The sequence below is a fragment of the Zophobas morio genome, unplaced genomic scaffold (assembly GCF_036711695.1).
Source record: "Zophobas morio isolate AGI-343-1 ecotype UQ-CSIRO unplaced genomic scaffold, CSIRO_AGI_Zmor_V1 ptg000040l, whole genome shotgun sequence".
In the NCBI taxonomy this organism is placed as follows: Eukaryota; Metazoa; Arthropoda; class Insecta; order Coleoptera; family Tenebrionidae; genus Zophobas; species Zophobas morio.
In genome coordinates this window covers 1,040,624-1,066,805 of record NW_026972145.1, presented here as the reverse complement: position 1 = coordinate 1,066,805, position 26,182 = coordinate 1,040,624, and the positions used below count along the sequence as shown (strand labels likewise).

The 26,182-nt window shown below is 33.5% G+C and overlaps 1 protein-coding gene across 5 annotated transcripts in view; it reads right to left on the bottom strand.

The window, feature by feature from the left end:
* The window catches only part of LOC135140472 (synaptotagmin-7), a 905,289-nt gene that overhangs the window by 292,724 nt on the left and 586,383 nt on the right, over positions 1 to 26,182 (bottom strand). The window contains exon 2 of one of the 5 annotated variants that reach the window (XM_064071038.1): positions 13,694 to 13,863. The exons of the other annotated variants lie outside the window; for them this stretch is intronic. Coding sequence (XP_063927108.1) covers positions 13,694 to 13,755 — 62 coding nt within the window. The 5' untranslated portion in view covers positions 13,756 to 13,863. The remainder of the gene's footprint in view (positions 1 to 13,693; positions 13,864 to 26,182) is intronic. 5 annotated transcript variants of the gene reach the window in all.

Below are 26,182 nucleotides of genomic sequence, written 5' to 3'. Positions count from 1 at the left end.
ATACGAACAAATCGTAGACAATGCAAAAGAATTGGAGAGAATCTCAAAAAATCCGGAAGAATCCGAAAGAATATGAGAGAATCCGGGACAATCCAAGAATTCGAGAGAATCTTGGAAAATCTGGAAATATCCCGAAGAATCTGGAAAAAGAGGGGGGAATGATCTGATCTGACACACGACTTAAACCCGCATGCCTGCTTGATTCTGCTTCAAAAAAGACCAGAACATTTAAAACGAAATAACTGAATTTAGAGCAATTTTCATCATTTCAGCTGTCAACAAACACATTTAATAAACAAAATAAAAAATACCGCGCTTCAACGTGATTATAAATTCGTCCTTTTTTCCCTGCCCCGCTAATTAATTCCCCTTAATGAAAATCTTAAGAGAAAATAGACCTCGAAGCATATTTAAATCTCTAGGGGGCCGGTAATTGAATAAAACATTAAACAGATTTTTGCCAAGCCCCTCCAAAACGAAACTTTTAAAACTTTATTAAGTTTAATGAAATCGCAAGAAATTGAAACTGTGGCAAAGTTCAAAAGTCGTCGTCTGTTTATTATTAAAATGAGAAATTCTGACGTAGCGTAAACTTTAATAACTTGTTGACGAGTTATTGTTGACTTTGAAGGTTATCGCTTCCGAGTTTTGACTGGCGAAAAAATTGTGAAATAGGGATGCGTTTTGCCGACCTGTTGAAGACGCAACAAGCATAATGATGCAGGGTAGGGAATTTATCTTGGCCCGGAGTTGGCACCGTGCCTATCGTGTCCAATAAACGCCATTAAACTCCCACTTTGATGGCGGGACAATAGCCAGAATCGGCTCGCTCGACAACAAATTTGATTAATCAGACGATTTTTGCCCCTCGTCTCCGCCTCGGCAAACTCGATTTGTGCGGACAAGGGGATGATTGATGACGTTCTTAATCCGACGAGGTAACGCAATACTCCGGAACGACAACCAGATAAAGATCGAATGCAAATATTTGGGGACGGCCAGCCCACGTCGCATTTTCTACGCCGAAAACACGCTGATATATTAAAAGATAATAAAGTTTCGGTGGAGGTTGTAATTTGCAGGGTTTAGAGGTTTTGCTAGTTAAGGGGTGATTGTAATGGATAAAGAGAGGGTTCTAGGACAAAGGTCTTTTCATTTTGGTTGAAATTGTATATAAATGAACCATTTTCTTCGCCATGTCCACTATGTATAAAAATAAAAATTAACTAGTAAACGCTTTCTAGAACTTCTGCGAACTATTTCCATTTTACCCATTCCGATATCCCTTACGCAAACAAGGATCTCGTTGATTTAATCCGTCTATACAAAAGCCTACGTAACAAACCCATCCCGATTTTCAATTGATTCGCTCCTGCCAGGAGTAGATTAATTCGGCTTTCCAGTAAACATGTACCTGACGAATTGACCATTTCCGGATTGCTCCGGGCGACTCCCGGGTTGCTCTTTCAATTACATTTTATAAAGCATTAAAAAGCCCGCTGTTTGTACCACAATCCAGGATTTCACCGCAGGATATCTACGCTGTGCACACAAAGCTCGGAATGTGTACACTGAGATGTTGAACAGTACCATATCCTCCAGCACGTACTGGATGTTTGAACAGGTGACGTTTCTTGTGGGCGAATTAGAACGACATACGCAAATCCGGTTTTTGTCTTAAAAATAAATTTGGTCGAAGTGGGTCAAGGGCGAAAAATCGCTTGTCTTAGATTGAAATTTATTAAAATTGACATTAAACGAAGCTTTTATTTATAAAAGCTGCTGAAAATTTCCAGTTTTTGCCAAAGATTTTGAATTAAACCGAAAGAATTTGGAAAGTTATGAAAGAAAACGAAAACATCCGATAGAGAATCAAGGAGACTTTGAGAGAATCCGAAACAATACGAGAATCCAAGGAATTCGGGAAAACAGAAGAGAATGTGGAAGGATTCGAAAGAATACGAGAGAATACGGAAAAAATTCGAGAGAATGTCATGGAACTCGAAAAAACACGAAACAATACGAAAAAATCCAAGAGAATTCAAAACAACACGAGAGAATCCAAAATGTTCTTGACAATCTGAATGAACCCGAAAAAATCCAAATGAATCCGCCAGAATCCGAAAATAATTAGGGAGAATCCAACAGAACCCGAAAGAATACGAAATTAATCCCCAAAAATACGGGAGAATCCAAGGCAATTCGAGAGAATAGAAGAAAAACCGGAAGAAGACGAAAGAATAGGGAAGAATACGAACATAATCCGAGAGTTTCCAAGAGAATTCGAGAGAATTTATCAGAATCCTGGAGAATGAGAAAAAAATCAAGAGAGTCCTACAGAAATTGAAAAACTCAGAGAGAATCTGGAAAAATTCGAAAAAATAAGAGAGAATCTGAAAAATTTCAGAAGCATCCACGAAAATCGAGAAGAATCCGAAAATTATTCGAAAGAATCCGGAAGAATTCGAAAGAATACGAATGAATCCGAAGAATACGAGAGAATCCGATCAAATTCTGAAGAATTTAAAAGAATCTCGAAGAAATAGAAAGAATCCTAGAGACTATTAGAGAATCTGACAGAATCCAAGTTAATTCGAGATATTCCGAAAATATTTAGAGAGAATCCGGAAGAATACGAAAAGAATCCGAACGAATACGGGAGAATGCGCCCAAATTCTCAGAAGATCCTAGAGAATCTAGAAGAATTCGAAAGAGTCCAAGACACTCCGAGATAACCCGAAAACAATCTAAGAGAATCCGAGAGAATTCTTAAGAAGGCGGAGGAATCCGGAAGAATTCGAAAGAATACGAGAGAATCTGAAAATAATTCGAGAGAATCTTGAAGACTTCGAAAAAAACGGGAGTATCCGAAATATAATGATAGAATCCGAGAGAATGAGGAAGAATCATAAAAGAAAGAAAGATTCCAATAGAATTCGTTAGAACAGAAGAAAATTCAAAAGAATTCGAAAAGAATACGACAGAATCCGAAAATAATTCGAGAGAATCTTGAAGAATTCGAAAAAACACGAGAGTATCCGAAATATTTTGAAAGAATCCGAGAGAATCAAGAAGAATCATAAAGGAAAGAAAGATTCCAATAGAATTCGGTAGAACAGAAGAAAATCCAAAAGAATCTGAAAAGAATACGAAAAAGTCCGATAGAATAGGAAAAAATTGGAGTGAATTCTAAAGCACCCAGAGAATCAGAAACAATCAGAGAGACTCCTATAGAATCCGTTAGAATACGACAGATTCTGACCAAGGTTTGAAAAGATCCGAGAGAATCCGAATGTATATGAAATAATCCGAAATAATTAAAGAGACTCAGAAAGAATCCGAAAGAATCCAAGGGAATTCGAGAGAATAGAAGAAAATCCCGAAGAATCCGAAAGAATACGAAAAAGTTGGATGGAGAAATTCGAGAATCCAAGAGAATTCAAAAGAATTTGAGACGATCCGGAAGAATTCGAAAGAATACGATTGAATCCGAAGAATACGAGCGAATCCGATCAAATTCTGAGAAGATCCGAGAAAATCTGGTGGAATACGAAAGATCATAGAGAATCCGAAAGAATACAAATGAATACAAAAAAATATGAGGAAATACCTAAATAATCCTTTGTGGATTCGAGAGAATTCTATAGAATCTGAGAGTATTTTAAAGAATCCGGAAAAAATAGAAAGAATCCTAGAGACTCTTAGAGAATCTGACAGAATCCAAGTTAATTCGAGATATTCCGAAAATATTTAGAGAGAATCCGGAAGAATACGAAAAGAATACGAACGAATGCGGGAGAATCTGCCCAAATTCTCAGAAGAACATAGAGAATCTGTTAGAGTTCGAAAAAGTCCGAGACACTCCGAGATAACCTGAAAACAATCTAAGAGAATCCGGAAGGATTCTAAAGAATACGAAAGAATCCGAAGATAATTCGAGAGAATCTTGAACAATTCGAAAAAACACGGGAGTATCCGAAATATACTGAAAAAATCCGAGAGAATCAGGAAGAATTATAAAAGAAAGAGAGATTCCAATAGAATTCGATAGAACAGAAGAAAATCCAAAAGAATCCGAAAACAATACGAAAAAGTCCGATAGAATAGGAAAAATTCGAGTGAATTCTAAAGTACCCAGAGAATCAGAAAGAATCAGAGAGACTCCTATAGAATCCGTTAGAATACGAGAGATTCTGACCAAGTTTTGAAAAGATCCGAGAGAATCCGAATGTATATGAAAGAATCCGAAAAAATTAAAGAGACTCAGAAAGAATCCGAAAGAATCCAAGGGAATTCGAGAGAATAGAAGAAAATCCAGAAGAATCCGAAAGAATACGAAAAAGTCGGATGGAAAAATTCGAGAGAATCCAAGAAAAATAAAAAAAAAATCCGAGAGAATTAGGAGGAATTCGAAAGCATACGAGTGAATATGAAAAAATACGAGAGAATCTGTTCACATTCTGAGAAGATCTGATAGAATCCGGACGAATATTTAAAAAAGAGAGAATCCACGGCAATTTGGGAGAACATAAGAAAATTCGAAAGAATCCAAAAGAATATGAGAGAAAACGAAAAAATTCTAGAGAATTCAGGAGAATTCTTGAGATTTAGGAGAATTTTTGAGAAACCAACGCATCCGGAACAATCAGAAAGAATCTGAGAGAATTCAAGAGAAGACCAAAGAATCCAACCAATTTCTGAGAAGATGAGAGAATCTGGATGAATCTGAAAGAATCACAGGGAATTCTAGAAAAATTTTAGAAAATCCGAGATAATCTGAAAACAATTATTAATTATTCGCAAGAATCAAAGAGATCCCCAGGGAATCCGAAACAATACGGAAGAATACGAAAAAAATCCGGGAGGATTCGAGAGAATTCAATAGAATCCCAGAGAATTTAAGAGAGTCCGGAAAAAAAAACAGAAAAATACGAGAAGCATCTGATCAAATTCTCAGAAGATCCTAGAGAATCTGGACATTCGGAGTTAATCCGAAAACAATCCAAGAGAATCCAAGAGAATTTGAGAGAATTTACGAGGATCCGAGACAATTCCTAAGAAGGCGGAAGAATCTGGAAGAATTGGAAAGAATACTAGAGAACCCGAAAGATTACTAGAAAATATTGGAGTATCCGAAATATTCTGAGAGAATCCGTGAAAATTTGCAAGAATCCGAAAGAATCAGGAAAAATCCTAAAAGAAAGCGAGATTTCAAGAGAATTCGGGGGAACAGAATAAAATCCGGAAGAATCCGAAAGAATACGAAAAAGTTCGACAGAAGACGAAACAATTCTAGTGAATTCTAGAGAACCCAGATAATCCGGAAGAATCAGAAGGAATCTGAGAGAATTCAAGAAAGCATGAGAGAATGTAACTAAGTTCTGAAAAGATTCGAGAGAATTCGAGTGAATATAAAAGAATCCGAAAAAATTAGACAGACTCAGATAGAATCCAAAAAAATCCAGGGGAATTCGAGAAAATAGAAGAAAATCCGGAGGAACCCGAAAGAATACGAGAGAATACGAAAAAATTCGAGGAATCTGAGAAGATACGAGACAATGCGGAAGAATCCTAAAAAAGAGAGGGATTTCAAGAGAATTAGGGAGAATACGATAGAGAAATTCGAGAGAACCCAAGAAGATTCAAAAGATTCCGAGAGAATTGGGAAGAATTCGAAAGAATACGAATGAATCTGAAAGAATACGAGAGAATCTGTTCAAATTCTGAGAAGATCTGAGAGAATCGGGAGAATATAAAAAAAGAGAGATAATCCACGGCAATTTGAGAGAACAGAAGAATATTTGAGAGAATTCTAGAGAACCCAGAGAATCCGGAACAATCAGAAAGAATCTGAGAGAATTCGAGAGAGGACCAAAGAATCCGACCAATTTCTGAGAAGATCTGAGAGAATCTGGAAGGATCTGAAAGAATTAGAGAGACTCCGAGAGAATTCGAAAAAATTAGACAGAATCCCAGAGAATTTTTGGGAATCCGAGAGAATCCAGGGGATTTCCAAGGAATACGAGAAAATCCGAAAGGATCTGAGCGAATTCGACAGAATACGAAAATTCGAAAGAATCTGAGCGAATTCGAGATAATTTAGTAGAATCCGAGAGAATTTAAGAGAATCTGGATGAATCCAGAAAAAGACGAAAAGAATCCGAAAGAATACGAGAAAATCCGGCAAAATTCTGAGAAGATTCGAGCCAATCTGGAAGAATCTTAAAAAAAGAACAAAGATTAGATAGAAAGCATTAGAAAGAATCAGAGACTACGAGAGAGTTCGAAAAAATACAGAAAAACACACCAGGGGTCCTCAACGTTCTTCCATATTTTTACAAAAAGACACATTTCGTTATTGATTTTCAATAAACATAAACTCTTTTTCGAAATATACAAAATTTTAAAAAACCGAAACTATAAAATTTAAAAATGATTTACAAAAATTGCTTCCCATAAATATACTTCAGTAAAAGCACAAAATACACTCATCTCACACATTACTCTTAGTCCCACCTTCCCACAATCCTCTCCACCTGCTTGCAGGAATCCCGACAATTTGCTCACCCCCTCCCCGGATTCCTCCTCGAGGAAATTATTACCAAACCCCGCCGCCGAAACTACGACTCAATATCGCGAAACTTCCCGCATCTATCGTTCCGGATTTTTCATCACTAAGGCCAAGGATCCCGTTTTCCTCCGGTCAACAACTCCTGTTTAGTCGCAGGCTCCATTGTGTCCATTGTTGGCGGGCCCTCGTTTCGAGCTTTGTCCTCGTAATGAGAGAGCCGGCGGCGTTTTCAACTCTTTCGTAGCGATGGGTTTTTCTTGTTTTTGCGCGTATTTGCATGGCATGAGCTCTCGCATTGTGCCCTTTTGAATACGTCTCGCTCCAGAACGGCCGAATTAACGTGCACCGGATTAACGATTATTTGGATGTTCGAGCTCGAGCTGGGGAGGGCTAAGTGGTCGTGACTTGGGATTCGGATACAAGTCGAGGAATTGTGCTGTTTTTTTTTATTGTCGAGACGTGTTCTTAACCGATTAACGGTCGGAGAGAAAATTAAACTTTACCAAATGGGAGCAAAAACCGCTTGTCTGAGTTTTATATTAGTGCCGGTAGTACACCGTGTGTTTTGTTAGATTTCTGATCCAGTTTTCGTTGTCTATTATGTCAACAAATTACGTAAATCGTTTCTTAGAACATACAACTTGTGTTGTGGTTTTAACATAACCTAATTGTGCTTTATTTACATTTTTTGTCAACAAATTCTTGGGTCAGGAATTCCGGAGTCTCCCGGAGTCTCCCTAATTCCTTCGAATTCTTCCGGATTCTCTCGGATCTTCTCAGAATTTGGTCAGATTCTCTCATATGGTCTTATATTCTTTAAGATTGTTTTCGTATTCTTCCCGATTCTCTCGGATCTCAAATTCTCTCAGATTATTCCGGATTCTTTTGGATCCTTTTCGTAGTATTCCGTATTGTGTCAGGTTTTCTCGAATTATTTTCAAATTATATCAAATTCTCTTAGATTCTATCAGATTTTTAAAATTTTATCATATAATTCTATAAAATACGAACAAATTTAAACAAATCCGAAAATTTGATACCACCGGAAAAATTATGAATGAATAAGACAAGAGAATCTGAAGTATTTTGGAAGGATTCGTGAGAATTCGGAAGAATCAGAAAAATACGAGAGAATCGAAGGGAATTTGGAAGAATAGAAAAAAATCCGGAAGAATCTCAAAGAATCCGAGAGAATATGAAACAGGTTCCAGGGAATATGAAAAAACTGGACAGAATCGAACAGAATTCGAGAGAATCCCAGAGAATCCGGAGGAATCAAAAAGAATCCGAGAGAATGTGGAAAATGCGAGAGAACACGAGAAAATGTGAGAGAATCTAAGAGAATTCGGAAGAATTCGAAAGAATGCGAGAGAATCGGAAAATAATTTGAATCCGACAGAATCCGTAATAATGCGAAAGAATAGGAGTGAATCCGATAGAATACGAGAGAATCTGTTCAAATTCTGAGAAGATCTGAGTAAATCCGGAAGAATATAAAAAAAAAATTCTAGAGAACCCAGAAAATCCAAAACAATTAGAAAGAATGCGAAAGAATTCGAGCGAGGATGAAAGAATCCGATCAATTTCTAAGAAAAGCATCTGAATGAATTAGAGAAACTTCGTGAGAATTTGAAACAATACGAAAGGATATAAAAGAATCTGACCAAGTTTGAAAAGTTTCCAGAGAATCCGATGGAATCCAAAAGAATTACAGAGAATTCGAGAGAATCCGATAACAATTTTAGAAAATCCGAAAGAATTCGATAGAGGATGAGAGAATCCGATCAGTTACTGAGAAGACCATAGAGAATCCGATAGAATTCGAAAGAATACGAGGGGGTACGAAAAAGTCCGAGAGAACCCGGAAGAATCAGAAGGAATCCAAGAAATGCCGAAAAGAATTTTAAAGAATTCGAAAGTATCTGAAAAAAAATTTAGGGAATCCGAATGAATTCGAGAGAGGACGAGAATATATGAGAGAATCCAAAAGAACGCGCAAGAATCCGGAAGAATTCGAAAAATTTCTGAAAGAATCCGCGACAATCCGTAAGTGTCCGAAAGAATCAGAGAGAATAGAAAAATAATTTGAAAATCCGACAGATGCCGTCAGAATTCGAAAGAATACGAGGGAATCTGATCAAGTTCTGAGAAGATCCGAGAGAATCCGGAAGAATATGAAAAAAGAGAATCCGAGGAAATTTGGGAGAATACAAAAAAATTCGGAAAAGTCCTAAAGAATACGGGGGAAAACGAAAAATTTCGAGTGAATCCAAGAAAATTCTAGAGAACTCAGAAAACCCGGAACAATTAGAAAGAATGCGAAAGAATCCGATCAATTTCTAAGAAAAACTAAGAGATATCGGAAGAATCTGAATGAATTAGAGAAACTCCGAGAGAATTTGAAAGAATACGAAATCCTCTTCGATACTTTCGGATTGTTTTCGTGTTCTATCGCATTCTTCCGTAATATTTCGAAATTCCGGATTTTCTTAGAACTTGGTCAGATTCTGTCATATTTTCTTGTTTTGTTTTGCAGAATCTTATCGCATTCTTTAGGATTCTATCGGATTCTCCTAAATTATTTTCAAACTCTCTTGGATTCACTTGAATTCCTTCGAATTCGCCCGAATTATTTCGAATTCTCTTGGTTTGTCTTTGTATTCTTTTGGAGTCTTGGATTAAGTATTTTGATTCCTCAGGATTTTCTCGAATCATTTGAGAACTTGGTTGCATTCTTTCGAATTATCTCTGATTTTTTCAGATTCGATATGCATTTCTAGGAGTTACGCGGATTCTTTCGAATTTTTTTGGATTCTTTCTCGTATTCCTTCGGATTCTTCTCTTATGTTCCTGGATTCTTCCAGATTCTCTTAAATTATCTCGGATTCTACCGAATTCTCTCGAATCCTGCCGGATTATGTTCGTATTCTTTCGGATTCTCTCGGGTTCTCTCTGATTTTTTCAGATTCTTTTGGATTCTCACAGATTTTCTCGGATTCTTCCTGTTTCTTTTCTGGGTTCTCTAGAATGTTCTTGAATTCTATCGAATGTTTTCGTATTCTCTCGGACTTTTTCGAATTATTTCGGATTCTTCCTGATTTTCTTCTTTAATTCCGAATCCCTTAGAATCCTCTTCTTTTTAGGTTTCATTCAGATTCTTTCGGGTTCTTCAGGATTTTTTCGGGTTTTCGAGGATTTTCAAAATATTTTTATTAGTATTTATTAATATTTTTTCGAATTCTTGAATATTCTCTAAATTCTCTTGCATTCTGTTCGATTGTTTTCTGGTTATTTCAGAGTGTCTCGGATTCTTTCGACTTCTCCCAGATTCTCTAGGATCATGTGAGAATTTTTTTTGGATTCTTTCGCATCCTCTCAGATTATCGCATGTTATGTCTCGTATTTTTTCGGATTCTTTTCGCAGTCTTTAGGATTCTATCGGATTTGTGTTTTTCCAGAACCTGTCAGATTCTCTCGAATTATTTTCGATTTATTTTGGATTCTCTTGTACTCTCTTAGATTCTATCGGATTTTTTCAGAACCCAAGCGGATTCTTATTATTCTTTCGGAGTCTCTCTGATTCTGTCGGATGCTCTCAGATCTTTTCAGCACTTGATCAGATTCTGTCATTTGTTGCCGTTTTCTTTCGGATTGTTTCCGTATTTTTTAGGATTCTATCGGAATCTCTGCAATTATTTTCGGATTCACTCGGATTCTTTGGAATCTCACTGATTTTACTGGATTCTTCCGAATTCTTTCGGATTTTCGAGAATTCCCTTGAATTTTTGATTTTACTGATTTTACCGGATTCTTTCAAATTCTTCGGATTCTCAAGAATTTTCTGGAATTCCTTTGAATTTTCTAAGATCGTTTTCGGATTCTCTCGAAGTCTTTAATTTTTTTCGTATCCTTCCGAATTTTCGAAAATTTCCTTGTGTTCGTATTTTTTCAGATTCTATCAATTTCTCTAGGAGGCATGCGGATTCTTTGAAACTCTCCTGGATTCTTTTAAATTCTCTCCGATTCTATCGAATTCTATCCAATCCTTTGAAGACTTTTCGACTGTTCTCGTGCTCTGTCGTGTTCTTCCACATTCTTTGGGAGTCTCTGTGATTCTATCGGATTCTCTCGGATTTTTTTCGAATCCTCTCGAATTCACTCAGATTCTTCCGGAATATTGATGATTTTACCGGATTTTTCCAAATTCTGTAGGACTCTCTTGAATTATTTTTTAATTATCACGAATTTTTTCGTATACTCTTAGATTCTCTCGAATTTTTTCAGATTCATCAGGTTTCCAAGGAGCTACACGGATTCTTTCGAATTCTTTTGGATTCTTTCTCGTATTCTTTCGGATTCTTCTCCTATGAATTGAATTCTCCCGAATCCTGCCGGATTATGTTCGTATTCTTTCGGATTCTCTCGGGGTCTCTCTGATTTTTTCGAATAATCTAAAATTATTTTCAGATTCGCTCCAATTTTTTCGTATTTATTCGGGTTCTTCCGACTTTTCTTCTTTTCTCTAGAATTCCCTTGGATTCTTTCGAATTCTATCGGAGTCTGTATTTTTTCGGATTCTTTTGTATTCATCCGAATTCTCTCAGACCTTTTCAGAACTTGGTCAGATTTTCTCGTATTCTTCCGTATTTTATCGGATTCTCTCGGAGTCTATCTGATTCTTTCAGATTCTTCTGGATTCTCACAGATTTCCTGGGATTCTTTCAGGTTCTTTTCTGGGTTCTCTAGAATGTTCTTGGATTCTATCGAATGTTTTCGAATTCTCTCGGACTTTTTCGTATTCTCTCGGACTTTTTCGTATTATTTCGAGTTCTTCCTGTGTTTCTTCTTTATTTAGGAATCCCTTAGAATCCCCTTCTCTTTAGGTTTCTTTCAGATTTCTTCGGGTTTTCGAGGATTTTCAAAATATATTGGATCCTTGCAGTCTTTAGGATTCCATAGAATTCTCTGATTCACTCATATTCTTCCGAATTCTCTCGGATTCTCGTGACTTCTCTCGAATTCCCTTGGATTCTCTCGGAGTCTTGGATTCTATCGAATTCGAATGGTCTAAAAATTTGGTCAGAGTCTTTTGTGTTTCTCCAAAATTTGTCGGATTGTCTCGAATTATTTTCGATTTATTTCGGATTCTCGTGTACTCTCTTAGATTCTATCGGATTTTTTCAGAAATCAAGCGGATTTTTTATTATCCTTCGGAGTCTCTCTGATTCTGTCGGATGCTCTCAGATCTTTTCAGAACTTGATCAGATTCTCTCATTTATTTTCGTATTCTTTAGGATTCTTTCCGTATTCTTTAGGATTCTATCGGAATCTCTGGAATTATTTTCGGATTCACTCGGATTCTTTGGAATCTCACGGATTTTACTGGATTCTTCCGACTTCTTTCCCTTGAATTCGTTTGCATTTCTGTCAGATTCTCTAAAAGTCACGCGGATTCTTTCAAACTCTTTCGGACTGTTTTTTGTTCTGTCGTGTTTTTCCGTATATTTTCGAATTATTTCGTAGCCTCTGAAATTCTATCGATTTTTCCGGAATCTTGCGGATTTTACCGGATTCTTTCAAATTCTTCGGATTCTCTCGAAGTCTTGGATTCTTTTCGTATTCTTCCGAATTTTCGAAAATTCCCTTGTGTTCGTATTTTTTCAGATTTTATTAATTTCTCTAGGAGTCATGCGGATTCTTTGAAACTCTCCTGGATTCTCTTAAATTCTCTCCGATTCTATCGAATTCTTTCCAATCCTTTGGAGATTTTTCGACTGTTTTCGTGCTCTGTCATGTTTTTCCGCATTCTTTGGAAGTCTCTGTGATTCTATCGAATTCTGTCGGATTATTTTCGAATTCTCTCGAATTCACTCAGATTCTTCCGGAATATTGCTGATTTTACCGGATTTTTCCAAATTCTCTCTTGAATTATTTTTTAATAATCACGAATTCTCTCGGATTATTTTTGGTTTTTATTACAAAAAAAATAATTTTACGGAATCAAGTTATATCATTCAACTAACAAACTAATTTGTTTTATTATACATGTTGCAAGGGCTCGAAAATTTCTCTCTAAATAATTTTAGCGCAATTTTTTAATAAATTATGAAAATCCACGCATATTAGCACACAATCTCTGTGCACACAAACGCGTTCGTCACTCCTTTACTATATTAAATCCACTCCAATAAAATTTATCACCACCTCGCATTATATGCACCCGAAATCCCATCCTCCACAAACCAAACAATTTAAGCCCAACTCAAATAAAGCGCACTTATCTCCCAAACAAAACCGCCGAAAAAACCCGATCGGTAAAAGAACCGCTGTTCCGACAAAACGCAATACACAAGTCCCTTTTCTGTTTATCTTGTGGAAACGAATTCGTACCTAATAAGCGGACTCCCGAAATTTTCCACTCGACGATCACGATCGGCTACCTTTTTTCGCCCGTTTAAACTCATTTGCATTCTCTGCGAGCCCTCCATTCCGTCATTATTTCTGCCATTAGGTTTTTTAAAGCCGCAGCGACGGTGATGACATGTCATCGGTTTTATCTCGACCCGGATTTTACTATAGCAATAAACAAAGCGCTATCAAGCTGCCATAAATCGGTTTAATTTATGTGTTATGTGTAGTTCCGTCCGACTATCGCTTCCTCAACTAGATCGACCTAATTAGGGTCGAGTCTCCCGAGACGAAAAAAAAGGGAAATTTTTATTCGTTGAGTGACGTTGTAAATTCCGGGTTTGGCGGATTTGTAAGTGAATTTCTTGAGGAAAACCCCGGAGAAGGGACGAAGATTGGAGAGGAATAATTATAAGTGATGCGAGGACAAAGAAAATCGCTTTGGTGACACCCTTATTTGTTTTTTCGCCGCTTGTGTAAATCTGACCGCGTTTCTGCGCTTATCTCGTTTCACAGCATTAATTTATTAATTTTAAATATGTACAACGTTGAAGTCGAAATTGATTATTATGCAGTCGGAACCACACCGACCGAGCACTTGTTCTAATTAAGGCGCTTTAAATCGTTTCGGGTAACGAACGCAAAGAAATCCTTTCGGGCTTTGAAAAGTCCGTAATTAAAACGGGAACGAGGATAACACAGGTCAGTACTTACAGAGATTGCGACAGGAACCTGGAGAGCGTCTTGTTGTGTCGGAGGCCGTCCAAGAACTCCATGTATATCAAAAGTCGCACTTAACATTCAAAAAAAGCACTTGTTTTTATTATAACTAAACAGTCTTTTTGCGTTTGCGGAATCACAGGATTGCTCGTTCTGTCAACAACCTGGAAATGGGCTCAATTAGGAAAAGGGGAGCGAGATCGAGGCGGAGGACGCAAATTCGGCACGAGATTTGATAAAGCTGCTTTTTTATTCTACTTTTTTCCGTCTATTTTACTCCAGTCTACCTATTTTGTTCTACAATTTAGAGTTCTTGTACCCCTAAGCACACGTCATTCTAGAAGCTTTCAAATCTGAACATTAATTTCAAAGTTAAATGTAGAAATATTGGTTCTAAAGTTGTGTTAAAATTCCTCTAGAAGCTTAAAAGTTCGTCTAAACTTAATGCATTTCTAGTAGAAGCTTTCAGATCTCTATATTAAGTTTGAAAAATGAGCTTTAATATATGCCAGTTTTGACTTTTTAACGTCGAATTTTAAATTAATTACAAAATTGGCTTTTAATACGTGGAAGCTAATACATCAAGACTGAACATTTTGACAGTTTTATCCGAATTTTGTCACTAATTTCAAATCCTTTAAGTCTTGAAATTTCAATATCAATTTCGAAGCTCAAAATTTGAAGATCCAAGCTCGAACACTAATCTATATCTTTCGAAATCCCTAATTTTTAAATTAAATTCAAAGTTCGATTTGAACAGTTCGAAGCTTTCATTTTTAAATGAAGAAATATCGATCCTTAAAGCTGTGTTATAATTCCTCTAGAAGCTTAAAAGTTGGTGTAAACTTTAATGCAATTCTAGTAGAAGCTTTCAGATCTCTACATCAATTTTGAAAAATGAGATTTAATATGTGGCAGTTTTGATTTTTTAACGTCGAGTCTTACATTAATTACAAAATTCGCTTTTAATACGTGGAAGCTAATACATCAAGACTGAAAATTTTGACTCTTTTATCCGAATTTTGGGACTAATTTCAAATCCTTTAAGTCTTGAAATTTCAATATCAATTTCGAAGCTCAAAATTTGAAGATCAAAGCCCGAATACTAATCTATATCTTTCTAAATCCCGAATTTTTAAATTAATTTCAAAGTTCGATTTTAACAGTTCGAAGCTTTCATTTTTAAATGTAGAAATATTGATTCTTAAAGCTGCGTTATAATTCCTCTAGAAGCTTAAAAGTTCAGCTAAATTTTAATGCCATTCTAGTAGAAGCCTTCAGATCTCTATATTTATTTTGAAAAATGAGATTTAATATGTGGCAGTTTTGATTTTTTAACGTCGAGTCTTACATTAATTACAAAATTCGCTTTTAATACGTGGAAGCTAATACATCAAGACTGAAAATTTTGACTCTTTTATCCGAATTTTGGGACTAATTTCAAATCCTTTAAGTCTTGAAATTTCAATATCAATTTCGAAGCTCAAAATTTGAAGATCAAAGCCCGAATACTAATCTATATCTTTCTAAATCCCGAATTTTTAAATTAATTTCAAAGTTCGATTTTAACAGTTCGAAGCTTTCATTTTTAAATGTAGAAATATTGATTCTTAAAGCTGCGTTATAATTCCTCTAGAAGCTTAAAAGTTCAGCTAAATTTTAATGCCATTCTAGTAGAAGCCTTCAGATCTCTATATTTATTTTGAAAAATGAGTTTTAATATGTGGCAGTTTTGATTTTTAAACGTCGAATCTTAAATTAATTAAAAAATTGGCTTGTAATACGTGGAAGCGAATACATCAAGATTGAAAATTTTTACTCTTTTATACGAATTTTGGCACTAATTTGAAATCCTTTAAATCTTGAAATTTCAATATCAATTTCGAAGCTCAAACTTTGAAGATCAAAGCTCGAATACTAATTTATATCTTTCTAAATCCCGAATTTCTAAATTAATTTCAAAGTTCGATATTAACACTTCGAAGCTTTCATTTTTAAATGCAGAAATATTGGTTGTTAAAGCTGTGTTATAATTCCTCTAGAAGCTTAAAAGTATGTTTAAACTTCAATGCAATTCTAGTAGAATTTTTCAGATCTTTATAATAACTTTGGAGAATGAGCTTTAATATGTGGCAGTTCTGATTTTTTAATGTCGAATCTTAAATTAATTACAGAATTCGCTTTTAATACGTGGAAGGTAATACATCAAGATTAAAAATTTTGACACTTTGATAGAAATTTTGACACAAATTTCAAATCTTTTAAGTCTTAAAATTTCAATATCAATTTCGAAGCTCAAAATTTGAAGATCATAGCTCGAATACTAATTTATATCTTTCTAAATCCCGAATTTTTAAATTAAATTCAAAGTTCGATTTGAACAGTTCGAAGCTTTCATTTTTAAATATAGAAATATCGATTCTTAAAGCTGCGTTATAATTCCTCTAGAAGCTTAAAAGTTCGTCTAAACTTTAATGCAATTCTAGTAGAAGCTTTCAGACCTCTATTTTAATTTTGAAAAATGAGCTTTAAGATGTGGCAGTTTTGATTTTTTAACGTCGAATCTTAAATTAATTACAAAATTCGCTTTCAATACGTGGAAGCTAATACATCAAAATTGAAAATTTTTACTCTTTTATCCGAATTTTGGCACTAATTCCAAATCCTTTAAGTCTTGAAATTTCAATATTAATTTCGAAGCTCAAAATTTGAAGACCAAAGCTCGAATACTAATTTATATCTTTCTAAATCCCGAATTTCAAAATTAATTTCAAAGTTCGATTTTAACAGTACAAAGCTTTCGTTTTTAAATGTAGAAATATTATTCTTAAAGCTGTGTTATAATTTCTCCAGAAGCTCAAAAGTTCGTCTAAACTTTAATGCAATTCTAGTGGAAGCTTTCAGATCTCTATATTAATGTTGCAAATTGAGCTTTAATATGTGGTAGTTTTGATTTTTAAACGTCTAATCCTAAATTAATTACAAAATTCGCTTTTAATATGTGGAAACTAATATATCAAGATTGAAAATTTTGACTCTTTTATCCGAATTTTGTCACAAATTTCAAATTCTTTAAGTTTTGAAATTTCAATATCAATTTCGAAGCTCAAAATTTGAAGATCAAAGCTCGAATACTAATCTATATCTTTCTAAATCCCGGATTTCAAGATTAATGTCAAAGTTCGATTTTAAGAGTTCGAAGCTTTCATTTTTAAATGTAGAAATATTGATTCCTAAAGCTGCGTCATAATTCCTCTAGAAGCTTAAAAGTTTGTCTAAGCTTTAACGCAATTCTAGTAGAAGCTTCCAGATCTCTATATTAATTTTGAAAAATGAGCTTTAAGATGTGGCAGTTTTGATTTTTAAACGTCGAATCTTAAATTAATTACAAAATTCGCTTTTAATACGTAGAAGCTAATACATCAAGATTGAAAATTTTGACACTTTTATCCGAATTTTGGCACTAATGTCAAATCCTTTAACTCTTAAAATTTCAATATCAATTTCGAAGCTCAAAATTTGAAGATCGAAGCTCGAATCCTAATCTATATCTTTCTAAATCCAGAATTTCTAAATTCAATTCAAAGTTCGATTTTAACAGCTCGAAGCTTTCGTTTTTAAATGTAGAAATATTGTTTCTTAAAGCTGCGTTATAATTCCTGTAGAAGCTTGAAAGTTCGTCTAAGCGTCAGTGCAATTCTAGTAGAACCTTTCAAATTTCTATATTAATTTTGAGAAATGAGCTTTAATATGTGGCAGTTTTGATATTTAATCATCGAATTTTAAATTAATTACAAAATTCGCTTTTAATACGCGGAAGCTAATACATCAAGATTGAAAGTTTTGACTATTTTATCCGAATTTTGAATCTTGAAATTTCGATATCAATTTCGAAGCACAAAATTTGAAGATCAAAGCTCGAATAGGAATTAATCTAAAATAAGCTTTAATATGTGGCAGTTTTGAATTTTAGAAGTCGAATTTTTAATTAATTCCAAAGCTCGATTTTAATACGTCGAACGTGCGACATAAAAATTCAGGATTTTGGCTTTTACATCCTAAATCTTGGAACTAAATTCGAATCCATTTTCTATATCAATTTCAAAAATCGAGATTTGAAGATCGAAGCTCAAACACTAATCTACATCTTTCTAAATCCCGAATTTCAAGATTAATTTCAAAGTTAGACTTTAACTGTTCGAAATTTTCATTTTTAAACCAAGAAATCTTGACCCTTAAAGCTGTTATTGTTCGTCTAGAAACGTAAAACTTCGGAACATTAACACCATTCTAGAAGCTTTCAAATCTCGGTATTAATTTCTAAATCGAGCTTTAATATGTGGCAGTTTTGAATTTTAGACGTTGAATTTTCAATTGATTTCAAAGCTCGATTTTAATACGTCGAAGCTACGACATAAAAATTCAAGATTTTGGCTTTTACATCCTAAATCTTGCAACTAAATTCGAATCCGTTGAATCTTGAAATTTCTATATCAATTTCAAAAATCCAGATTTGAAGATCGAAGCTCAAATACTAATCTACATCTTTCTAAATCCCGAATTTCAAGATTAATTTCAAATTTCGACTTTAACTGCTCGAAATTTTCATTTTTAAACCTAGAAATCTTGATCCTTAAAGCTGTTATTGTTCCTCTAGAAACGTAAAAGTGCGAAACTTTAACGTCATTCTAGAAGCTTTGAAATCTCGGTATTAATTTCTAAACTGAGCTTTAATACTTATGTGGCAGTTTTGAATTTTAGACGTTGAATTTTGAATTAATTTCAAAGTTCGAGTTTAACTGTTGGAAATTTTCATTTTTAAACCAAGAAATCTTGATCCTTAAAGCTGTTATTGTTCGTCTAGAAACGTAAAACTTCGGAACTTTAACACCATTCTAGAAGCTTTCAAATCTCGGTATTAATTTCTAAATTGAGCTTTAATATGTGGCAGTTTTGAATTTTAGACGTTGAATTTTCAATTAATTTCAAAGCTCGATTTTAATACGTTGAAGCTACGACATAAAAATTCAAGATTTTGGCTTTTACATCCTAAATCTTGCAACTAAATTCGAATCCCTTGAATCTTGAAATTTCTATATCAATTTCAAAAATCCAGATTTGAAGATCGAAGCTCAAACACTAATCTACATCTTTCTAAATCCCGAATTTCAAGATTAATTTCAAAGTTAGACTTTAACTGTTCGAAATTTTCATTTTTAAACCAAGAAATCTTGATCCTTAAAGCTGTTATTGTTCGTCTAGAAACGTAAAACTTCGGAACTTTAACACCATTCTAGAAGCTTTCAAATCTCGGTATTAATTTCTAAATTGAGCGTTAATATGTGGCAGTTTTGAATTTTAGCGTTGAATTTTCAATTAATTTCAAAGCTCGATTTTAATACGTCGAAGCTAAGACATAAAAATTCAGGATTTTGGCTTTTACATCCTAAATCTTGGAACTAAATTCGAATCCATTGAATCTTGAAATTTCTATATCAATTTCAAAAATCCAGATTTGAAGATCGAAGTTAAAACACTAATCTACCTCTTTCTAAATCCCGAATTTCAAGATTAATTTCAAAGTTCGACTTTAACTGTTCGAAATTTTCATTTTTAAACCAAGAAATCATGATCCTTAAAGCTGTTATTGTTCGTCTAGAAACGTAAAACTTCGGAACTTTAACACCATTCTAGAAGCTTTCAAATTTTGGTATTAAATTCTATACTGAGCTTTAATATGTGGAAGTTTTGAATTAATTTCAAAGCTCGATTTTAATACCTCGATACGATGACATAATAATTAAAAGTTTCGATTTTTGTATCCTGAATCTGGGCACTAATTTTCAAGCTCAAATTTTGTAATTTCAAAATTAATTGCAAAGCTCCAAATTAGAATCTAAAACTAAAACACTAATCTACATCTTTCCAGATGCTGACTTTCAAGGTTAATTTCAAAACATTATTTTAACAATTCGAATCTTTCATTTTTAAACTCAGAAATCTTGATCTTGAACCTGCGATATTGTTCCTCTGCAAGCTTAAAAGTTCGTCTAAACTTTAACGCCATTCTGGTAGGAGCTTTCAAATCTCTGTATTAATTTCAAAAGTGAACATTAACATGCGACAGTTTTGATTTTTAAACGAAACGGCAACACAAAAATCGAAAGTTTTGATTTTCGTGTCTTGAATTTTGACAATAATTTCAAATCCCTTAAAACTTGAAATTTCGATATTAATTTCTAAGCTCCAAATTTTAAGATCTAGATTCGAATACTAATTTGCATCTTTCTGAACCTCGAATTTCAAGATTTATTTCAAGATTTAACTTCAGAGCTGTTCAAAGTACTCAAAAAAAGTACTTGAAGTACCAAGTACAAAGTACTACTTGAAATAGTGTTCAAGTAAAGTACCAAGTACTTACTTTCAGCAAGAGTATTTCAAGTATCAAGTACTTTTCAGATGTACTTGAAGTACAAGCCAAGTACATTACTTCAAGTACTTACGAGTACTTGAAGTACTGGAGGTATACTTCAAGTACTTACAAATACTTGAAGTACTGAAAATGCTTCAAGTACTTTCTAATTATTTGAAATACTGTAGAATTAGATAACTTTTCCTGTTTTTTTAAAAAAGCTTAATATATTTTAGAACTGAATTTTTTAATACTCAGAATTTAAGTATACAATAATACATATTTCGCCACATAAAAAATTGCATAAGCATCAACTTAAATGCAGAATGGTAGCTCACTTATTAATAATACTATGTTATTTATAAACAATATTCTTTTGAAATACTTTTACATCTTTCTGTTGACACAATGCCTTCGACAAAATTAACGTCTATTTCTAATTTAAAATTTAAAATAAAATACATGACGGCGTTGTCTATGTATGCTTACTATTAATTTATAACAAAAACATCGGCGCTGTATGGTATTTTCTCAGGCTTCTGTTGCCTTTTTTTAATATTTTGAATTTTGGTTCACCACCAAAACGTTCTGATTTTTTAATAAAGTTGTGTTAAAAATATATGAATTTTATGAACCGGTTCCGTGTTTAAGTTTGTGGGCAGTTTACAGCACCCTTAATCATTACCCACTGTGAAAGTGCACAGGGCCGGATTTCTGAAAGTGAAATTTTTCAGAAAAAAATTTTAAGAGCAGTGCGATACATATACATGCTCGTGACATAAAAATGTTTAAGTCACTATGTTGCATTTTCAAAAAAAAAATGTATGAATTTTTTAAATAAAAAATAAAATGCCTAAAACGAGAGTCCATTTTCAGCGAAAACTATAACTCTTGAAAAATATCAAGGTGATCAAAGTAATTAGTCGTTTTTTACTTTTGCGGTTACCAAAAATGCTGAGAATTTTCTTGGAATGAATGCCCCATATTCCTGAATATATCTATCTACCACTTACGTATTTACTATTCTAAAAATTATTAAATTAACCTAAATACTACAGTGACTAAATAGTAAACACTAATCACTACAATGTTTGTCTAACTAAGTATGCAACTTTACACTGACAAATCACAAATAATAGGTTCGTAATGCTGTTCCGTCCATTTATACAAAATTTTGTTCCTCTAATGCCACAATACTTTCAAAATTTTCCTTTACATTTTCGATTGGCTTATTTTTTATTTTTACCTGAAAACCCAAAGAAGATGACATTAGTAACTGATAACTACAATGACTTCAGGGAATGACTAACAACGGCTTTTGCGAAAATTCAGGTAAATATGTACTAAATTTATTATTGTTAAAGTATTTCGTAGGGGTGTATTTATCTAGGCAATTATACTAACTAATCGCGAATTTCATTAACTTTGTATTTTTTTTATAATGTGAATATGTGTTTTGTTCTATTTACGGAAGGGGCCACTGACCCTTTTGGGTATCTTTACCTGATATTGTAAATACAAATGTAAATTCAGTACTTCTGTAACCGTCCTGTATTTAAACATCGAAACCGAACGCTGTCTATTATTTCGCACACAACAAAACAAAGGTCCTTCGAGCAATATCAAAGTACAATTCGGTACTCATCAAAACCATACAATCATGGTCGTATCAACTGGATTACAAAAAACATTGGCACTACGAGCCGAGTTTCACAAAACATATTTCATTTTGAACAATATTGGGTTTATGTAATAAGCGATGCAATGCAAAACGTAAAGTTGTTGTACGGTAATAAATAAAATCCGCACAGGAAAGATAAATGACACTAATTAGTGTGACTTTTAAAATCATTGTTTTTCTGCATTACGTCTTTTTAAATTGTTGGTGTTCAAATAATTCACACAATTTAACAGATTATTTGAAACTGTAATGTGAGAAAATATAAGTAGTAATAACAAACTAAGTTTATATGGCTGAACCATGTATAAACAAAAAAAGAAAATTTGGTAAAAAACGAGTGTCTAACATGATAAAGAAAATTAAACTGCAAAATATTTAACATAAAATTGTGTTTAAATTCTAGGATGGAGAGGCAAATATGAAAGTCTGTACCTGCCATCAGCTATTGCTATTATAATAAAAGGGATAATCCCCTGCCGAGTTCTCCGCCCTGACCAGGCTTCTTACTGACAAATACACGGCGGGGTTAAGAAACTAATGAAAGAATAAATATCTTTTTGAACGAGTACTGAATCATTTCTCAAATATTTTCAAATCCGACCTTGCACTTTAGCAGGTACGTCAACAAACCCGATTCCCTTTGGGGTACCGGGAAGGTACTGAAAAACTACCCGCAAAGTTAAGTTCCAGACCAAAACACAAAAAAGACAAAATTCATATATTCACAACTTTACATCGCTGAAAATTTTACATCCACTCTCAAATGACATATTTATGACATTAATTTTCTTACCTACCTATCTATCGGCATTATGCAAGTACCTATGAAATGTACGTCATATTGTGGATAAGATATCCACAATCACAGATCAAAATATAACCTCACAGGAAACAAACACGATTTTACTATAGAAATACATCTAATCAAATAATTGAATTAATAACTTCAAGTATTTAACAGACCCTATTTTGAGATGTGAAAACTTCGTAAAATAGAGACTAAAGTATTTGAAATTTCCACTTTCATACTTCAAGTAATTCAAGAGTATTTAAAATACTGAGTGAAGTACTTGGAGTAAAGTACTTGGCAAAATCAAGTACTAAACTCAAGTACATTTTAGAAATACTTCAAGTACCAAGTACCAAGTACCTAAATATAAAAGTACTTCAAGTAAAGTACTTGAAGTACTTAAAGTACTTGAAGTATTACTTCAAGTACTTTTACTTGAAGTACTGAACAGCTCTGTTTAACTTGAACCATTCGAAGTTTTCAGTTTTAAACTTAGAAATCTTGATCCTTAAAGCTGCTTTAGTATTTCTGTAGAAGCTTAAAAGTTCTAAACGTTAACGACATTTTAGAAGCTTTCAAATCTGGATATTGATTTCAAAAATGAGCTTTAATGTTTTTCATGTTTAGACGTCGAATCTTCGATTAACTTCAAAGTTCGATTTTACTACGTAGAAACCATGAAATAATAATTAAAAGTTTTGACTTTTGTATACTGAATCTGGGCACTAATGTTCAAGCTCAAATTTTTTATTTTCAAAATAAATTTCAAAGCTCCAAATTAAAATCTTAAATTAAAGCTTGACTTTAACAATTCGAAGCTTTCATTTTTAAACTCAGATATCTTGATATTGAAGCTGCGATATTGTTCCTCTGCAAGTTTTAAAGTTCGTCTAAACTTTAACGCCATTCTGGTAGGAGCTTTCAAATCTCTGTATTAATTTCAAAAATGAACATTAACATGCGGCAGTTTTGATTTTTTTAACGAAACGGCAACACAAAAATCGACAGTTTTGATTTTCGTATCTTGAATTTTGACAATAATTTCGAATCCCTTAAAACTTGAAATTTCGATATTAATTTCAAAGCTCCAAATTTCAAGATCTAGATTCGAACACCAATTTACATCTTCCTGAATCTCGAATTTCAAGATCAATTTCAAGATTTAACTTGAACCATTCGAAGCTTTCAGTTTTAAAATTAGAAATCTTGATCCTTAAAGCTGTCTTTCTATTTCTGTAGAAGCTTAAAAGTTCTAAACATTAACGACATTCTAGAAGCTTTCAAATTTGGATATTGATTTCAAAAATGAGCTTTAATGTTTTTCATGTTTAGACGTCGAATCTTCGATTAATTTCAAAGCTTGATTTTAATACGACGAAGCTGCGACATAAAAATTCAAACCTTTGACTTTTTATCCTGAATTTTGAAATTTTTATATCACTTTCAAAACTCGAGATTTGAAGATCGAAGCTCGAAAATTAAACTACATCTTTCTAAATCCCGAATTACAAGATTAATATCAAAGTTCGACATTAACTGTTCAAAATTTTCATTGTTAAACGTGGAAATCTTGGTCCTCAGAGCTGGGTTACTGTTCCTCTAGAAGCTTAAAAGTTCGAAACTTTAACGTCATTCTACAAGCTTTCAAATCTCGGTATTAATATCTAAAATGAGCTTTCATACGTGGCAGTTTTGAATTTTAGACGTCTAATCTTCGATTAATTTCAAAGCTTGATTTTAATACGACGAAGCTGCGACATAAAAATTCAAAGCTTTGACTTTTATATGCTGAATCTTATTGAAATTTGAATATCAATTTCAAAACTCGAGATTTGAAGATCGAAGCTCGAAAATTAAACTATATCTTTCTAAATCCCGAATTACAAGATTAATATCAAAGTTCCATTTTAACTCTTCGAAACTTTCATTTTTAAAGGTGGAAATTTTGGTCCTTGGAGCTGAGTTATTGTTCCTCTAGAAGCTTAAAAGATCGAAACTTTAACGTCATTTTAGAAGCTTTCAAATCTCGGTATTAATTTATAAAATGAGCTTTAATATGTGGCAGTTTTGAATTTTAAACGTCGAATCTTCGATTCATTTCAAAGCTCGATTTTAATACGTCGAAGCTGCGACATAAAAATTCGAAGTTTTGACTTTTATATCCTGAACATTGCCACTTATTTTGAAACCCGTATATAATGAAATCTCAAAAGTAATTTCAAAGCTCTAAATTAGAAGATCTAAGCTCGAACATTAATCTACATCTTCCCAAATTCAGAATTTCGAGGTTAATTTAAAAGTTTGACTTTGACAATTCGAATTCATTTTTAAACTCAAAAATTTCAATCTTAAAGTTGCGTTATAATTCCTCTACAAGCTTTTAAGTTCGTCTGAACTTTAACGATATTCTCTTAGGAGCTTTCAAATCTACATTTTCAAAAATAAACAATAATATGTGGCAGTTTTAGATTTTCGTATCTTGAATTTTGACACTAATTTCGAATCCCTTAACACTTGAAATTTCGATATTAATTTCAAAGCTCCAAATTTGAAGATCCAGACTCGAACGCCAATTTACATCTTGCTGAATCTCGAATTTCAAGATTCAACTTGAACAATTCGAAGCTTTCAGTGTTAAACTGAGAAATCTTGATCCTTATTAGTTCTGCAAAAGCTTAAAAGTTCTAAACGGTACCGATATTCTATAAGCTTTCATATCTCAATATTGATTTCAGAAATTAGCTTTAATACACCGCAATTTTATTTTTAGCCGTAGAATCTGGGATTAGTTTTAAAGTTTGATTTGAGTACGTAGAAACAACGACATTATAATTAAAAGTTTTGACTTTTGTATCCTGAATCTGGGCACTAATTTTGAAATTTCACAATTAATTTCAAAGCTCTAAATGAACATCTAAGCTCGAACACTAATGTACATCTTTCCAAATGCCGAATTTCAAGATTAATTTCAGAGTTTGACTTTAACAATTCAGAGCTTTCATTTTTAAACTCAGCTACGTTACTTTTCGTCTACAAGCGTAAAAGCTCGTCTAAACTTTAACACTATTTAGGTAAGAGCTTTCAAATTTCTATATTCATTTCAAAAATGAATGGTGTGGCGGTTTTGATTTTCAAATGAAACGAAGACATATATAAAAATCGAAAGTTTTGGATTTCTTGTCCTGAATTTTGGCGCTAATTTCGAATCCCTTAAAACTTGTGATGTCAGTTATAATTTCAAAGCTCCAAATTTGATGATCTAGGCTAGAACACTAAAACACATTTTTCCAAATCTCGAATTTCAAGATTAATTTCTAGGTTCAACTTTAACCATTCGAAGCTTTAATGTTTAAACGCAGAAATCTTTATCATTAAAGCTTCTTACCTAAAGCGCCTATTTTGCCCTTTTCTGGTCTAAATCCCCATTTTTATCGCCTATTTCAGCCCCTATTTTGTTTTTTCAGCCCAAAATCCGCCCTTTAATGATGAGAACGGTGAGAGAACGTCGATTTTTCCGATTAGGGGGCGCAAACACGATCCATCATACCGCTTGAAGGATGCTCTCCTCTTCGTTCGTCGGTCTTAAATGTTAGATTGTTT